At 36.0% G+C, this 19753-nt stretch overlaps 1 protein-coding gene across 1 annotated transcript; it reads left to right on the forward strand.

Moving 5' to 3' along the window:
- The first annotated feature begins 6267 nt into the window (after window positions 1-6267).
- On the forward strand, window positions 6268-7960 carry LOC104610368 (uncharacterized). The gene has a single exon (XM_010276940.3). It carries the CDS (start codon window positions 6646-6648, stop codon window positions 7366-7368), a length of 723 nt encoding a protein of 240 aa, XP_010275242.1. The 5' UTR covers window positions 6268-6645; the 3' UTR covers window positions 7369-7960.
- The last annotated feature ends 11793 nt before the right edge of the window (window positions 7961-19753 follow it).

Below are 19753 nucleotides of genomic sequence, written 5' to 3' on the forward strand. Positions count from 1 at the left end.
TAATTATTGTATTTTTGTTATAAATTTATTTCCAAAAGTTGTGCATTCTCACTATAAATTATCAATAACTATTGGAGATTAAACTATTATTATTTATTGAAGATTGGACTATTTATTTAGTTGAAATTAAGAGTGCTCACGGATCAGGTTGGGGAGTTGGTCACTTGAAACCCACCGACCATTACTGAAAACCGACCAACTTTGGTTGTTTCAATTTGGGCTAGTTTTGCAGTTTAGTCAGTTGGTTTAAAATGTTTAAACTTAAAAAAATAAATTTAAGTTTAAAAAATATAATGCTATTATTACAAAATACATTGAAAATTTTAAATTTATAATACAAAATATTTTAGACTAAGAAATATGGGAATTTTTCTGCTTTCCCATATTAAAATTCATATTTAAAATCTATATAGATACGGTCGGGTCTGTTTGATTTTGGTTTCTTTACAAATGGCCAAACCGAAACTGACCCAACTTGGTCGGTTGGGGAGTTGTTGCATCGAAGCCGAATGAAAATACTAGAAAACCAACCAACTCAGGTCGAGTTGGTTTGGGTTGTTTAGTTTGATTAGTTTCATTGGTTTGATGAACAACTCTACCTGAAATTAATTATTATTATTTTTGTATTACAAAAAAATTAAAAATAGTATTTAAAATATAAATAATTATTAATCATTTAAAAAATTAAAATATAAAACAATGGTCTATTGTTATGTGTTTCTATTGTTTAACTTTCGCTTAACAAAGCCTGTGCATTGCATGGGTCCCCACTAGTCAAATAAATAAAGAGAGAAAAGGAAAAGGAAAAGAAAAGAAAAAAAATCCATTGCCTTGTTGAACTTACCAGTTTTTTCCATCGAAAAAATTCATTGATGTATTGCTTTTACAAACAATATGTCCATTAGGGCTATCAATGGGTTGCTATTTTGAACCTACAAACTCCTTGGCTTTCTTTTCTCAAACAAACTCCTATATATATTCCTTGTAAAATGAAATTTTTGGATATCTTATATGAACATATCCCATTGATTACGGGTGATCATTTCAGCCCAGCCTGGAAAATCTAGGCTTGGGCCTAGGTTTTTTGTTAAGGCTCAACTTGGGCCCAGACCCACAAAAATTAGGGCCGGGCTTGGGCCTGATTATTTAGGCCCAGCCCAGGTCTGGCCCAACTCGGATATTTATAAATAATATATATATATATATCATTATGTATATATGTTATTTAAAAATATTTGATAATTGATGTTTTATATATTAAATAGAGATCAATAGAGATTTGTAGGAGATTAAAGAATTTAATCCTACGGTCTTAGGTCTTCCCAAATTCTAATATAGTATTTAATGAAATATAGAAATTACTAAACCCTAATCTTTTCGGCTCTTTCTCTCTCACCAATTTCACAAAACCACCGCCGTGCCCAATCTCTCTCTCTCTCTCCCTCTCTCTCTCACACACAAAGACGAATCTTCTAGTGATGAAGACTCCATTGGTGAAGATAAATCTGAAGTTTAGAGTGGTTGCAAGTTTTGGGTAAAATTAAAACCATTTTCAATATTTTATTATTTATTTATTTACATTAATTTGAACTATTTTTTCTTAGTTTGCTAATATCTTTTTTATTTCACTTTTTATTTGTAAGAGTTGAATGGAAGAGGGAGCCCCTTATAGAGATGTTTAAAGTTGTTTTGCAGATATTACATGACAATGGATGGTTATTTTTTGATATATATTATATGTTCTAGGTTGATTTTTTATTGATAGAAGAATTGGTTTGTTAAAATTATCATTTTTAGCATACTAATGACCATGCGGGCTGGGCTGGGTCGGGCCTAGCCTAAGCTTGTTGTTATGAAGGCAAAGCCTGGCCCGGCCTGACCCATGATCACCCCTACCCTTGATCCACCCTTGGGTATGAATTAATTTTAATTGGGTGTTGAGTTTATATGAATATTTCCCATGTGACAGGCCTTTCACTTGGTTGCTAAAAGGTTAATACGGGAAGTTTAGAGATTCTTTAATTAGACTCGGTTAGGAAGAGTGCAAAAACAAATACAAATACGGTATACAAGGTTTTATGTGGAGCATATTTGTATTTGCATTCTTCTCAAATTGAGCCTTAGGCTGCATTTGGAAATGATGCAAATGGAGTGTAAATCCCGGTTCAGGGTAAATTTATGCTCCGGTTCACTTTAGCCTGTGTTTGGCAACATTACATTTTTGCATTGACAAATGACAGACCAATGCATATTTACATTGATAATAAGATGTAAAAGTACATCAATAAAAAAGAAGTAAATTTGCATGCAAGTGGGCTTTTGATAAAAAAACGCATATGCTTTTTTGGAATTCGTGTTTACATCCATTATAGCTAAAAGTCTGTTTAGTAAGAAGGTAAATTTGTCAATGAAAAACTAACCCAATTTTGCAATTTATATGAACCGTTTTATACTCTACATATTTGTATTGTTTCCAAACGCAGCCTTAATTTGGAAAGAGTATAAATACAAATATGGACCTGTATTTGCAGTTTTATATTTTTAAATCTGTATTTGCACTTTACATATTTATATTTTTGTATTTATACTTTTTTTTTACAAATTGATCCATAAGGCCCATAACAACTATACAGTTTTGTCCATTTAGAATTTCCAAAATCCCAGTAATACCCTAAATCCATTCCATGCTCTCATATTTTCTCCGACACGTTTCTACCTCTCCGTCCCTCAAGTCTCTCTACAAACCCTAGGGCGTGCATCTTTGAAAAGAGCATCAGAAGACCATCACCAGCAATAGTCTCAAGTAAGTGATGCCATCTTTTATTTATTTATTTATTTTTTTTAATAGTTGTTTGTTTATATGCAAATTCAGCAACAAATCGTTCATGTTGTAGCAAATCATAAAATTCTCTGTGCTCGGTTTATCAAACAACACCAAAGTGATAATAGTTTTCTTTCTTTTTCCATAAGATGTTGTTGGGTTAGATATTTTGGTGATGTTGTTCTCTCTCTAAAAGAAACCTCAAGTACTAAGAATAAAAGGTTACTCCCTGGAAAAAAAAAGAAAATAGAAAGAAAGAAAGAAGGAAAAAGAACAAAGGTACTGTTCACGGGTTGATCAGTCAGGTCAGAATCAGTTGTAACCCTATGCAGATGGGTCAGTTTTGGAATTCAATTTTATTTAATTAGATTGGGCTGGGTTGGGCCGGGTGTCTTCTAATGCTGGTTTGGAATGAGCAAAGCCTAGCTAATAGCTATAATGAACCTGACCGGTTGGCATAATCCATGCATAGTCCCCAAACCTATTTATTAGGGAAACTCAAAATGCAGACTCTGAACTGACTCTATTAATAATTGGATCTCAAGATGCATCCGGACCTTCTGTAACAGGTTGAGGTCAGTTTGGGTCTTTTGGGTTGAGCCAGATTATTGATAGCCCTGGTGTACTTGGAGATTTATTGGAATATGATCATCAATAAATCTTTTCTTTTGATTGAGATGAACAGTTTATAGGCCAATGACCATGAAACCATGTATTCATTATCAGAAATTTCATATAATTCCTGCATGGTGTGGTGAATGTGTGTAGAGCTATCATTCTCCCTTCATGGCAGGCTTCTTTATTTTCCATGTCTTTATTGAGCATATACATGTTAATATTCTTTAATGTACGACCAATGATACTAGTACCATTCCTGGACATATATGACAGATATTTTCTTATTAATACATAATACTGTTTTGGCCCCATTAGCTATGGAAAAGAAAATAAGACACAGAGGACCATAATAACTGTATAATTTATTAAATGCTAGCTCTAGAGATGACGAATTATTTAATTAATTAAATCATCGGTATAAGAAAAAAAAAATCTTTACTTAGTGGTAGAGAGGAGAGAAGTATTGGATTCATCATCATCCAAGCCTTATCCCCCAACTATGTGGAGTTGCTAGCTATAGCTACATGCATGAATCCTGCTTTACCATATCCATGCACCCTTAAATCATTTCTTTCTACTTGGATGGATTCAAGTTATTTGTCTATTTATTGGATTATAAGACCATGCATGAAAGCTTTATTTAATTAATGGAGTAATGAACAATTTTATGTTAGAACATATGAAGAGAAATCTCTTTTGATCTGACAAGAACAAGAAGAAACAGACAATAGAGAGAAATTAAGAGGAAAGAAACCCGACGTGTGCATGACAGACCACATATCCATGAGTTGAGGTGTGATCCGACTGAGAAGATGGAGAAATACTTTGACCATTCAGCTCAGCTGCAGGAATTCTTGCATAGCTGGTGATGCGACAGTAGCGGTACTAATAATGACAGTGAAAATTAGAGCCACACTCTTTTGAAGGTTATTAATTTACATCATCCTCTCGGCAAACAGTCTGTGTTAAGTTATGCCATCAGTGAGCTTCAATTCAATAATCAAATAGCAGCAATTCCATATCCCATGGGATGACCTTTCTAGCTACTCCATATGTCTCTTTTACTGAACCCCCAGTTTATGGTAATGGCCGAAATACTTCCAGATCTCATGTAATTGACACATGGGGTGTTTTCCTTTTTCTTTCATTTCACACTGTTTCTTTTACTCTCGATAATTGTACAATATGTTTTATGTTTTATATAGAAATTGGTGGAGTGGGTATCGTGTTTGAACCATTGAAAACTTTTTGCTTCAAAAGGAAAATGAAATATATTATATATATGCATTTGGCTCAGTACAGAGATTTGGATTGTAGGAATGAATACCCAATTGAACCAACCAGTTCAAAAGCAATCTCTTATTGTGCACCCACCCACATCAGCAATCTCTTATTGAACCAACCAGTTCAATTAGTGGGTGACATTCCACTAATTGAAGCAACAAATTAAATATAGTTGTTTATTCTGGGAACAAAGAACTGCTCTGATGGAACCTATGTTTGATTGCTTGTGCTAAATGTTAATTGGTCCAACTAACCATCAAGCCTGATTAGATCCACTAGACCTGATATTTGTTCTCCCTTTAACATTCTTAAGCATTAATGCATTAATTAAATGTGCTATTTCTGTATACACACATTTAAAAATGTTGTCCACTTGTCTGAATTCAAATTTGAATCCAACCCCATTAAGGCGATCCAAGTTTAGCTAGATTGGATCAAATACAGATCCACCTCAAGTTGTTTTAAATGTCAAATGTTTACTAGAGTAGTGATCATTAGACCCAAGTCTCCTAAAAGTTATCTTGAAGTCATCTTATTCATGATATATATATTGAAGTCATCTCTTGGCACATTTTAATTATAATATTTTGATCATTATATACAAAATACAATACCCAAATCTCATCAAGTCCAATCTAGACCAAACGGTACGTTAAGATTTTATTCAATTCCGAATATTAACAGATCAAACTTGGATCTAGGTTTATCCTATTTGAATCCATCTTCAATCCTCCTACTTTTATTGCTTATCAAAAAAAGAAATAAAGATACACTACCAACTTACCATCCTTATCTCTGTTCTCTTCTCTTATAAATTATACATTTTTGCTTTCAAATGTTTGGGTAAATGAATGATTTCATTTCTTGGTTTCTAAACGTGTGGGTCTGGAATGGAGTGGTGCCTACCAGAACATACCTTGAAAAAGAAAAAGCATGCCATCTTTGACAGATGGCACATGATTTCTTTTCCCAATTTGTTTCTATTAGTAAATAACAATTAAGTGATTAACTAGTTGCTAGTCATAAACAGTGTGAAAGAAGTGTGGACACAGCTTCGTTCTGGACATAATATCAAAACTAGGTATCCCTCTTGTAACAAAGATACTTGCCCAGAAAACTGTCTCTTGTATCACATTACAAATCCCAAAAACAGTGGCATTGGAAGAGCCAACCAGTCCAAGAGACTTTAATAGTTACTCAATAATGGCCTGAAAGCCAATGAATCTCCTTGTTCCACTGTTACAAACCAGAGACTACAGTAGTGGTAATCTAACAAAACTAATTAATAGATCAGATCAGCTAAGCAAGGTTGAAGCATAAAGATAAAAAGAAATTAAGAATAGCAAAAGGGAAAAAAAGAAATTAAGCAATGTCAGAACATATTTTGACACTCTCCCTCCCACCAATAGAAAAGGAAGAGGTAAAGGAAGAAGAGAGAAAATGTAAAACCCAAAAACAAAAAACAAAACCCATTAATTTTCTAGAGGATAGTTGGTTCTTTTTACAGGTTAAGTACTTACAACCCCTCTCTCTCTTGTCTTCCTTTGCAGCAGCAACTTCAGTTTTTGCCTTATTTATTTTTATGTTGTTGGTTCAGAGAGAGATGGTAATTTGAATCAGTAAACAAGTAAATGATATGGGCGTTCAAGCCAATGTAAGGGGTTGTCCTTATACGGAGAAAGATAGCTTGGACGCGTTAGCACTGAGCAGTTTATTATTATAATACCACTCTCTCTCTCTCTCTCTCTCTCTCCAGTCTCCACTAAACTCCAATTGTTTCCTTCAGAACGACGGTGATATACTCGGTGCTAGGGTTCTTTGTCTCCTCCTCCTCCTCTTCTTCCTCAAAGACCCATCCACCTCTCCTTGATCGATTGTCCAATTTGTATAAAAATCTCTCTTTCGTGAATGCAACTGTTAACATGGCTGCAGAGCTTGGTCTGCTCTCCTTGACCCAACTCCAGAAACTGGCTCAGGCTCAACAACAACCGAACCCTAGCTTTACCGCTAGCCCTTGGATGTGGAACGCGAAACAGCAAGCCCAAGACGATGATGATTCATGGGAGGTGCGAGCCTTCGCCGAAGACACTGGTAGCATCATGGGCACTACATGGCCCCCTCGCTCCTACACTTGCACCTTCTGCAGACGAGAATTCCGATCCGCCCAGGCACTCGGTGGCCACATGAATGTGCACCGTCGAGACCGTGCTAGACTCCGTCAATCTCCTACCGCCGGTTCCTCCGATCCCTCTTCATCTTCCAATTCCTCATCTACTCTCATTATCCCAACTCGAGAATTTGTCCCCAATGGCGCCTACTGCCTTCTTTACCCTCTACCAAGCCCTACCAATGCCTTCACACCTACGTCGTCAGTAAATGGATGCATGGACTCGCCCTCCAATCTTCTTTCTGTGTCTCCTTATTTGACAAACAATTGGGTCTCATCTTGTCCGCCATCCATGAATTTCCCGGTTGCAGCAGACATCCAAGTCCAAGCTTCTGTGTGTCGCTCTGGCAGGTTCGGGCCTCCATTTTATATGCGCAATGAGAAGGAAGATGACAACAATCGTAACTACGACAAGGAATTGGTGGCTGAAGAGGTGGATCTAGAGCTTCGACTGGGGCAAAAGCCACCACCTCTGTAGCATAAAGAGATGAGAGTTGTAGTGTTAAATTGGTTTGTGTTTGCTCATCCGGTGTGTAATATCCATACACTCTAAATTCCTATATACGGTAAGTGAAAATTTCCTGGTTGATGTATTCACGAGTGTTTGATTGAAGGTGCAATGGCATGACAAGGGCTTTCAGTCCAGGAGCAGCAGCAGGAGAGTGGAGAAGAAACCCAAGATTGTAAATTAACACAAAAGGAAGGATTTATTTTATGAAGAATTATGATTGAAGATTAGGGTTTGATGATAGATAGGTACAGTCTGCAGTGCAGTGTCATTTTCTACTACGCATTAAGGGTCTGGTGATCCATCTCCGTGGGGACTATATCTATCACTTAAGGTAGGCTATTTGCGCCTCTTGTTTGAAATAACTACCAAAATGCCACTGTCACCATTTTCAATAGTAGCCATTCTGGAAATAAGTATTAATGCATTTCTTGGTAAAGCTGGTTAATGTATCCAACTAAGTTTCTGTATTGAACCATGGTTCTGCCTCTGTAAGGGAAGCAACATATTTCTGCATTTGGAAATGAGAGAGAGAGAGAGAGAGAGAGTCTCATCATTTTAAGATTTATTTTGGGGATTTGGATGAAACTCTTCCGCTAATGTTGGAAACTTGAAAAAAGTTGGTTATACTCCCTTGCATTTTCTTTCTTTTTATGCTTGTTAATATCCTAGGACTGATGATGACCTATAATATATATACCACCTAGATATAAAAGCTAGCTATCTTATAAAATCTCATACTTTGCAATAGTGCAGTCATTCTACGCTTCCTTTACTCCCTTCTTTTCTTTTTCTTCTTCTTTTTCCTAGTTATATCCCTGCAATATATGATCAATAATCCACCTAGACATATAGGAGCTACCGAATAAAATGTCAAGTTCATTGCATTATTGCAATCATTCTGAAGAAAAAAAAAATTGAATCTATTAGCAGGGTCTGCAGATCTATAGCCCCCATGATCATCATCCAATTGGGTTCAACCGGAGCTTAGAATAAGGCCTAGCTTGTAGACTAGTGGTTTATACATAACAAAGTTAAAACAAGAAAAACAAAGGAACTGCTGTTAATATAATTATTGTGATTATCATGCCAATACTCGTGATGATGTTAATTATGTAATCGCTTAACACAACATTCGATATGCATTACCCTAATTACAAGTGTTCTGGGTCCAATATTTTGGAGTGATCAATGGTTATTAGGTCATCTTTGTTTGGTATACTTGTATTCAATATAGGATTATTGGAGTTAGGACCCTATTTGGATCAATTAAATGGGTTTCTTAAAAACTAGAGCTTACTTATCTTTTATAAGTTATTAAGTGTTGAACAATTTTATGTGTTGAAACTTGAAACCCAGCTTTTAATTTTCTTTCTTTCTAGCTCTCTTATTCTTGTCATTTGTACCATAGAATGTAAGTTATGGTTCAATTTTCCTTTCAGACAGTTGAGAGTTAGGTACTCAGTAAGGCACTTATACTACATACCAATGTGGACAGACAGGTAGATCACATTATGGTTACTAATATGGCTAGCTAGCTCCTTCATCATCAAATACAACTGCAAGAAATTTGGTCTAGCCTTAACTTTTGTAGTGTTTATTATCAATATAGAATTAGTTTAAGCTCAAGTTTTCTCTGATAAATTCTTGAATTGGGTAAAACTATCTTTGGTTAAAATTCTGTTCCAAAGAATCACTATTTGAAGAATGATAATTTTTTAGCAAAAAAAACAAAAATCTTTTTTGAGCTAAAAAAGAATTAAATTTTAGAATGATTTTTTATCCCAAAAGAAGCTTTAGTTCCAACAATTTTCATACATTCACATTTAAAGCTTATTATTAGAATCACACAATTCATGCTCAGAATTAATTCTCTGAAAGCATGCCAAACACAACCTAAAGTTGCAATAAGCAGCTTCAACTGTTTGGTTTGAAAGGAGTCGGCGATGAAGCTAGATGAATTTGCCAAGTTACACCCTTAAAATGAAGAATTTGTGAATGTCCATTGCATTCTATTTTCTATTTATGTATATAGTGTGATAGATATAGTCCTAAGAATTTGTGAATTTGCCAAGTTACAACCTAATTCTTTTTTCCCAAGTTATAATTGTACCCTTTGTCTATTGAGAGTCCACATTTAAATATCCACATATGTGAAATTGATATTTAACATCCCTGGGGTAGGTCCTTGTATTAATGGCTTGCAAGGGATTGTATGGCATGATGTATTAAATACACTACAACAGACAATTGGGTCTTTCATTAGGGTTCTGGAGACTGTAAGTTAGCCATGGGATCTCGACTACAAATATGGATAGGCAATAACTGGTCTCTAGCCAAATTTCTTGTCCTTAGAAAAGATTGAATGGAATGATTTAATTTATTTAAGGACTTTGATACCATTCTAGTTTTTTTATTTTTCTATATTTTCTTTATCTTGATCTGTAAGAACAAATTATGTGTTCCAATCAGATTTCAATTTTAAAAGCACTGGCCATTTTTTTTTTTTTGTAAAAGAAAAATTCAAAGGATTGAATGGACTTCACTGTGAGTGTCATGAGAGAACCCTTCCCTACATACATACACTTCCTAAATATTCCTCATCAACTTTTATCAATAAATATGAAGTTACAGAGAGGACATTGACCAGAACTCTAGAAATCAAAGCAAAGTATTACAATTTATTAATTATCATCTCATCAAGCTAGACTACTCCTCCTCTAATAATCCTACTTGGGACTTCCACATTTGTCCTGTAACCTAGCATTATTGTACTTCAAGGGGGGGGGGGGGGGGTTCCTAAATTTTAGCTTCTTGGGTGAAATTTCTCCTCATAGTAATATCAGTAGAAGTAGTAGTTGTAGTAGAATTTGAAAAAAAAAAAAAAAAAAACTGAAGTGGTAGTTTGGTAGTAAAGTAGGAAAGAAAAGGGTATATGTGTGTGCTGTCTTATTCTATAGGACCAATACCCAAATAGTAATTGTCGGCTCCTGTCGTTTCTCTTGGATTCTCTAAGGATGCAGATGCACATGGATGAGTCTACTACGCCTCTCAAGTCTCAACACTGCACCCCACCTGAACTCGGATCCTTCGGTAAACAAAACAACAAACCCACCCAAAATAGCCAAGCAAGCAAGCCCAAACCCTTCCCATATTTGATTGCTACTACTCGGTTACAGCTTTTTCAACTTGTTCTTCTCTTATTACCACCAAGCTGTACATCACATAATGAATATATACTTATCTCATTTTCCATCGCTCAGCTCTTAATTAAGCTTTAAATAAGGCTAGATGGAGATGGTTTATTAAGCCTGGTCAAGCTGCCTTCACCCAGTTAGCTCATGATCCAATCCAGAGCTGGTTAACCGTTTCTGCAGTATCAAGTATCCATCAAACAGGTGAACTATTTACTGAATTACGGGCCAGATTTACCCATCAAAAAGCTAACTATAATTTATACGAGTTGGTGAACCGCACGTGGATGTCGGGAGTAGGACAGTAGGTGCAGTTTGATCTGTCACACTTGAAGGTGTGCTCGATCGGCTCTCTGCTGCAAACCTGCAACAGATATGTTCTGAAAAACTGCCATTAAGAGGAGATAATTTCATGGTCTAGCTGCTGGAGAGAAGCTAATTAACTACTTGAACAAACTCTCTCAAATACGACTGAAATAAGGTGCAAATTAAACCAAACACTGATGAATATATATAATACTTCTCTCTCTCTGTAAAACTCAAAACTAGAAACCAGAGCAGACTAAAACCTAAACAAAAGGGGGGGGGGGGAGAGAGGAGAGAGAGAGTTAAAAAGATGTCAAGTACTTTGCTTACAACGTTTTTATCACGTATACAGGGTTCCATGAGAAATGTTGAGCTGTGGCTACACAGTACGTGCACGAGCTGAGCTCTATCAAGTACCATAGACCCATTAACCTCACCACCACCCTTAGCTTGTGAACCCCACTAAGCAGCTCGCATGGTTGAGCAGAGAGCCAGCTAAGAGAGCACAGTAGCCTGAGTGACTTTTTATGTACTAAGGGCAGCACAGCACAGACCTGTTTGGTCCCCCCCCCCCCCCCCCCTCGCTCTTTCTCCTCTGAAAAGGATGCATATGATCTCTTAACCATGAATTCAGTGTCCATGAATATATGGTAAATAAAGAGGTGTTCAAATAAAACCCTAATGAGAGACCAACACACACCAAAGCCAAGACCCCTTGGCTTTTGCCTGACAAGGTTAGCAATATCGACCAAGATTCTGTAAGTTAAAGTTTGGCAGAGGACAGCAGACTAGCAGAGAGAGAGAGAGAGAGAGATGCACCGGGGTGGGGTGGGGTGGGGTCGTTAAAAGTTATGCGTGTGGCAGATGGTTTTGAGGTTTAGTCTTCTTCGGTGCATGGGCTCGTAAACCGAGTCACCAAATCAGTAATGATTGCCGCCTCTCATCCTCATCTCCTGCATGAGCGACTGAATCTGTTCCAATTTCCACCCTTTTTAAAACAAACAATGAGCTGTGTTCTTACTGTATGTGAAGACTCCACGAGACATTTGTTCATGATTGTACTTTCAATCGCAATTAGAAATTAAACGATTCTTCATTCTTGGGTTCCTCTTATCTCAGCAAAAATGGACACAAATCGATCCGGTGCTCTTTTTTCACCCGTCTCGGCATCAAGCATGGACTGAGCCAAAGTCCGGCAAGGACCACTCTATTTATATATATCTAGCTAGCCAATATCAGTATCTGATCAGCCCACAACTCAGCATTAGCAATTGGTTTCTTATATTGTCTAATAAACAAACATTCTCACCCAAAAGCCAGTATCTGGGGCTGCCCAAAATGAATTGAATGCCCTGCAGGTCAGGTGTACTTGGAAAATGAAGCAAGAGAGATGGGGATCATTAATTAATGTGGTGATCCAGATTGCGAACCTTCGATCCTTTTGAAATATTGTGTTGTGATGGAAAGAGCTTCGATCCCTCTAAACCCTACAGAGAACTTTTACTGATCACATTCTCTAGTTTTATCTACATATATATCATCAACTTGGATCGGAGCTGTCTCTTCTTAAGACACAAATCTCTTTGTGTTCCGGATGTAGTTCTCATGGAGTGTGACAACTTGCTTTTATCTTAGTCAGCTATAAGAAAAGTTTTTATCTCTGATAGATGAACAAGTCACCGATCGATATCAGATCTCTCTCCTCTCCAAAGCCATGTGAAGGGGATGACATGACCAGCAACCCCAGACCCATCTACTGGATATTTGACACTTCGGATTCTCCATGTGGTCAGTTTCCCCACAACCCATCAACTTTATAACCATGGCCTATTGGACTCTTCCTCTAATAATGCCAATTCTTGATGTTACAAAAGCGATAAAGGAAAAAAAAAAAAAAAAAAAAAAGAAAGAAAGAAGAATAAAAGGAAAAAGAATCATCCAATGTGCACTCACGAGAGCGAACTTGAGACATGGTTTTAAGAGTGAGACCCACCGCTATAAGGACAGATACAATGCATGTTTCCTTAATGTTGTTGCACTTAATACACTTGTGGGTGCATAGGGAACCCTTCATTTAAATGGTGGCTCTTTTATGGGTCAAAACTTGCTATATAATGAGAGGATGACATGGACTTTTCTTGGGCCCCACCTGAATTGCCACGTGTAACAATATTCAGTTCTTTATATACCAACAAAATCATTTCTCCCCTTATCCCCTAGTTTGTATATTATGTTCTGCTGAGAAGCGGGGAAAATTCCTTTTTAATATGTTAAAATTAAAAAATTAATAATAATTTTCAGAATTAGAAATGGCAATTTGCCCCACTCCACTAGGGCTCCGCCCCGCCCTACCCCAGTCGGGGCGGGTTTTTTGACCACTGATCGGGGTTCAAGGCGGGTTTTGGGGAAACCCAAAATTCCTGGGATTGGGGATGGGTGAGGTTGGTATTTGTCCACCGTGCCTGGATTCCAAACCTTAATCCACCAAGAATATATTATGCTACATAATATATATAAAACTGTTAATATATTTTATATTATATTATCATATATTATTTTATATAATATAATATAATTTTAGATAAATTTCAAAAAATAAAAAATAAATTTGCAAGTATGCAACTAGGAATGACCAAGGTAGGGTGGGGCAAATTCAGGGATCCCCGTTCCTTACAGGGATAATGGAGGTGGGATCATTGGGATTTCTAGCCCTGGTGGGGTTCAGAGCAAGGCATTTGAGTTAGGGGTCGGGGATAATGGGGCATGCAAAACCCACCCCCACCCCACCCTCTATTGCCTTTCCAGTTCAGAAAAATGTTTAAAATATTTTCAAACTATGTTCTTTTACTTATAATTCAATCCGAGTGTTTTGCTAAAAATAAAAGGGTAAAATGCAAAACCTTCCCTGAAGTCTCTAACAATCATAAAAACCTCCCCTATAGTTTTATTTTAACAAGTACCTCCCCTGAACTTTTGAGAAACTCAACAAAAACCTCCCTTCCATCACCTTCCCAGATGGAAAATGTTAGATTGATGCACCAGTTTTTTCCAAATACCCATTCTACCATTTTATACATTATTTTACATGCAAAAATACTAAAATAACCTTGTTTCAACTCGACAAAAATGTTAGAAGATGATCATTAAAGGAGGTTTTTGTCAAATTAAAATAGGGTATTTCAGTAGTTTTTCATGTAAAATAATTTATAAAAGGGTAGAATGGGTATTTGAAAAAAAACTGGTCCATCAGTCTACCGTTTTTCGTCTGAGAAGGTGATGGAAAGGAGGTCTTTGTTGAGTTTCTCAGAAGTTCAGGGGAGGTATTTGTTAAAATGAAACTATAGGGGAGGTTTTTATGATTATCAGAAACTTCAGGAGAGGTTTTTGTATTTTATCCAAAATAAAAATGACTGATTTTTCCATTATTGTATAATTCTTTAATTATTTTCTATTTTTGATAAAAACAGAAATTAGAGAAAAATACATCTTAATTCATTACTTGATCTTCGGACAATGATTTACTTTTCCCAAATACCATTAGAAAACATTATTTAGGGCGAAAAGAGTTTTGGTAAGACAATGATTAATGAGGAACAAGTATTGTTGTACGAAGAGATCGATTTAGCATGGGACTCATATCCATATAGAAACTTTTGATCTCATTAAGAACTTAGCACACCTAATTTCGTTTTGATTAAAATTTTGAACCATTTCTTTGAATAGAGGGTTAACTAAATGGCTGAAGGAGAGTTAGTTAGAGGTCGATATATAGAGAATTTTCAACAAGGAAAAATGTTGGGACGGAAGAGAGAAAGGAGGAGGATTATTTTATAAATTAGAAGTAATTAGGACAAAGGTGGAGTGTAGTGATTGGTCATGTGTGACCAATGCTCCCTTTACCACTGTGTGTCAAGATATGTAGGACGAAAGTTAATATTATTAAGGCCCCATTTGTTTGTTTTTTTTTTGGGATTTTGAGAGGGGGAAAAGTTGGTTAATGGGATTTTGGTTTCTGTTGATCAAGATATCCATGTTTCTTTTCAGATTTTATGTGGGGTCTACGAAAAATTTATTTTCCCTAGGTATCATTTATCTGGATAAGTGACCCATCTTCCAGGTGAATAGGACAAAATTATCCCTTTTAATGATGGCTTTTTTATGGAAAAAAAGCAGCTATTGTCTTATTACCTGAAAATAAAAAAAAAAAAAGCATTGGTAAGTGAAGACATGTACCCACGGGGATAAATAACTCCCTGAAAAATGAATGGGGCCTAAGAGATATTATAGTTAAACAATTTAACCAAGTACTAGATTGAATCACTTTTCAAAACACCCAGTTGGTAGGGCCATGGCTTTGTTGTTGCACATAGTTTAGGGGATAGGTTACCCCCTGTAGTGTAGCCCCTCAAAAAAAAATTTTTTAAAAAGAACCTACATATTTACTTGATTATTAGAAGCATGGCTCAAGCAGGTTTATTGTTTCTAGATAATCTACATATCAGTATATAATTTTTACAGTTAAACTAAAAAAGATTTTTTCACCAATCTTAACTGGTATAAGATTCTCTGGCCTGTAGTAAGACTCCCTGCATAAGGATTATAAGGATTATATATATATATATATATATATATATATATATATATATTGATTTTTAAGATATTCAAGATGGGAGAATTCATAATTTGAAAAGAATATAAATACAAATACATATAAAATACAAGATTTTACACTATTTATTTATATTTATATTCCTTCCAAACTGAGCCTAAAGAGCACAAATACAATTTGCACTCTACTTATTTATATTTCTATTTTTGTGATTTACGGACATAATTTTCCATTCATGTGAAAAGTTAGACCCATTTTTTATATTCAGTATACATGGATGGGCTTCTTGGTAGTTGCGATGGTTGTCATGATGAGCTTTAAATGCTTGGGCTTTGTTTCTCGGAGAGATGCAGGTGGCTGGTTATTGTCCACAGCTTTTCTTTTGTAACCATTCATTTGTACATTCTCTGATATTTTTTATCTACAGTTTCTGGGTGAATTTTAGGGTTAATTGATCTATACCATATATATGGTTGCTTTTCAGCCAATGCTCCTGTCTCACTTCACCTGACGCAATGGGTCTTTACTGTCAAGAAGGAAATTGATGGTTCCATACAACGAACCCATGTACCATTACCTTGAGCATTTGGCGTCAGGTTGCCTGCTTTAGGAAGGCTTTTGAAAGGCTTATGGGAGCCAGCAATGCAACCAACATTCCTACTCCAGCCTGTTTCATCATGCAAAGCCAAATGAAGGACAACTCTCCTTCGGCTAAGGTTGTTAATTAATGGACTCCAAAAATTCAATATCTAATTTGATATCTGATCTCATTATTTCGGATTTTTTTTCTTGGTATAATTGATTATGATCTGGATTTGGATATTAGAATTTGGATTGGACATAGATTTAATCTCATTCAATTTGATTAAAAATTATTTATCTATATAATTATGCATTTTAGATATCATTTGCAATAATATACCATGTTTAATTCAGATTTAGAGACGGGAATTTGTCTTCAACTTTATATTACTTAGACAATCCTTAGCTTAACGCCACAAAGCCAAAATCTACACTAATTAGATCAGTTTGGATCAGGTAAGCATAAACGTTGCAAGCATGTTTAATGATTATTTAAAAAAAATTGACATTTGTCCCTTAAAATATGTATCTTCAGCCCACCCTTAAACAACGATTAAAACCCACTTTTGATAGTTGTCAAAATACTAATTATCTAAGTGCTCATTTAACATGCTTACTTATATTATATTGTGCCTACTACCTAGATCTGTCCTGAATTAGATGGGCCGGAAAAAAAATCATTCACAGCTGGCTGGGTATCCTATCACAAGGGGATAAGTTAGTGCTTTGTACACATGGCCCATCACCCACATGGGACCCACATCTTATGTGTATGAAACACTAGTGTGTTCTCTCGTGATAGGTTACCCAATCCGTTGTCTGTGATTTTATTTTTGGCCAACCCGGACTCCTTATTTGGATTTCTTTAATCGACTTCCACAAATTCTATAACTTGTCTCGGCTAGGGTTTTCATGCATGGCTTCTAGTATTGCATGAGCATGAGTTGGGAAACCCAGAACACTATCAAGGCATGTTTGATAAAAACCCAGAAAGTCTTTAATAGGCTTATAGAAGCCACAAAATGGACTTTCTAGTGAGGCTAGAAACCCTCCCAAATGAGCTCTTAATCAATTAATTATCATTTAATATACTTTAAACCAATGCATATATACGAGACAAAGATGATATATCATCTGGACATAGGATATTATTGAGGCTCAGTTTGGAAAGAGTATAAATACAAATATGTAGAGTGCAAATATATAAAAAAATAATACAAAATACAAGGTTTTGTACATATTTGCATTTGTACTCCTTCCAAACTAAATCTTAGGCTCAGTTTGGAAATAGTATAACATGAACTCAAAACCTTGTATTTTGTATGCATTTGTATTGTAAATATTTGTATTATATCCTTTCCAATCTGACCCTTAGGCTCCGTTTGATATGAGTGTAAATATAAATATATTTTAGTGTAAAACCTTGTATACAGTGTAACCTCTTGGAAATACGCTAGTTTTGGAAAGAGAGGAATTAGAAGCTTTCGTGTAAGGAAGTTCTGATGATATAGAAGATCGAGAAAAGGTGGAATTAGAGACGAATGTAGCGATTTAGCATCTGTTTGGCATCGATGCCATTGCTCCAGAAAACAGCGATACATCAGCATTATATCGGAAAAACGGTGTTCCAGGAAACGCCTGTTTGTTTGGAACCGTATTTTTATAAAAAACGGTGCTCAAAATCATGTTTTAAAAATCGGGAAGGTGTGGCTTGGAGTAACGCCGGATTTGGCATTTCCTGGAGCTGCAATTCATTGCTGCCAAAAGGGACATGAGGTGGCAGTGACAAGGAAATGACATGGCACTAGATAATAGGTAGTACCAGTGCTGGAAATGTTTCCTGGAGAATTGGTACCAAACAGAAAACATTGCTGTTGCTTTAGGAAACGTCCTACCTGGAAGCAACGTTTTCAAACAAAAAAAAAGACACTATTTTTTCAGAAAATGATACTTTCAACCCACACATTATCAGCAGCACAGTTTCAGAAAACGTATTACATCTGCAACATTGATGCCAAATATATACTTAAACAAAGTGAGGAAGAGAGTCAGAATGAGAGTCTAAGGGCCGAGAATTCTCATTCTGATGAAGATGAAGAAAGAGAAAGAAACGAGTCACTAGATGAAGCAGACGAAGGCTTCAACTTACTTCCTGGTAGTAGGAAGCTAAGAAAGCTGGTACATCTCTATGTAGATTGCGCGGTGAAAGCTGAAAGGGGAATAGTTGGGAAATCCCGTTTGGAGGGAGAGGGCGTGGGGGTAGAGCGAGATCAAGTAACCAAGAGTAATTCTCGCTATTGTTTTGGGTGACCTGTTTGTATTTGCGCTGGGGCTTGGTTAGATAAGTTTTGTTTTTGCTAGATGTGGAGGTTGGGTTGATATTCTGTTTGACTTTGGGGTGGTGTTTGACTCGGTCATGTTGTTTCTGTTGTATATATATTCCATCCTTTTTTTATTTTAATAAAATTTTTTCTTACTTTAAAAAAATCTTCTATACAGTATTTTCAAACCTTATATTTGCACTATTTCCAAACTGAACCTTATCTCTGTTTGATTTGGTTGCATGTAGTAAATGAAATAAATATAAAAAAAGTAAATGAAAAAATATAGAAACCAAACACTTTTCTGCAAATTACAACTTTATGGTGTATGGTTGTACGAAAAATGACCATAGAAAACAAATGTTACGATCCAAAAAGTGGATAAGAAAATGACATTCCTATTTTCCTGCAAGTCATAATTGTTGGAACAGAGAGTTAGTGAACTGGGTCCTCTCGATTCAAAGGTAACACTATCTATTTTTCCAACCGTTCATCCTTGTTTAAGTTAAATATTGAAAAATTGGGAACCGGTCAGGTGATCGGTTTTGTTTTCTCCAAAATCAGGATTTCTCAAAAAACCGTTGATTTTGATCAGTAAACCATTGACACAAGTGGTTAACAGTTCGAACCATTCAAACGATTTTGACCCCTTGCTATTTTTTAAATTTTTTATTTTTTTGTCAGAACAGGCCAATCATTTGGTCCAAATGATCGGACCGTTCGACCACCTAGTAACTAGACCCCTAACCGATTTGGTCTTCGGGTTGATTTTAAAAACCATGATTGAAACATCAGGAGAATAGGAAAAATTATTTGTTACCCTATTTAACATCATTAATTTTCAAGGAAATTAATAACTTGTTTCTTGTTGTTTTTACTGCACTAGAAACATAATAGAAATAAAGGTTAAAATAAACTAGGGAAGATAGTCCCTGATAAAGGTTCATTGAAATTTCATGCAATGTTTTTGAATCTCCGTTGACCCGGATGGTTGGACCATTCGCCCCTAGAATCATGAAGGCAATCCGTTTCATTTTACCTCAAACCTGGTCCTTGGCAAAATATCATTGAATCGATCAACGGCCTATTAACTCGTTCAGTCAAACCGTCAACCCATTTAATAGTTTTTGACCATTTTTATTTTCTTATCAGAACGAACTGTCCATTTGAACCAGATGATTGAGCCGTTGACCTAAAAACCAGTGGCCATAACGGTTCCGATTCCGAGTCATTTTTCTTTTAAAACACTGGTTTCAAGAATGATGAGGGGTGATTTGGCATGACCTAGTAAGTAAGGTCATGTGGACGTGCCCTGCCTGTAGAATGACAACTCAGCAAGGGGA

The sequence above is a fragment of the Nelumbo nucifera genome, chromosome 1 (genome assembly GCF_055504915.1).
Source record: "Nelumbo nucifera cultivar China Antique chromosome 1, China Antique-T2T, whole genome shotgun sequence".
NCBI lineage: Eukaryota > Viridiplantae > Streptophyta > Magnoliopsida > Proteales > Nelumbonaceae > Nelumbo > Nelumbo nucifera.

Bases quoted from the DNA above. Each gene is read 5' to 3' on its own strand.
- LOC104610368 (XM_010276940.3), top strand. From the start codon at position 6,646: ATGGCTGCAGAGCTTGGTCTGCTCTCCTTGACCCAACTCCAGAAACTG.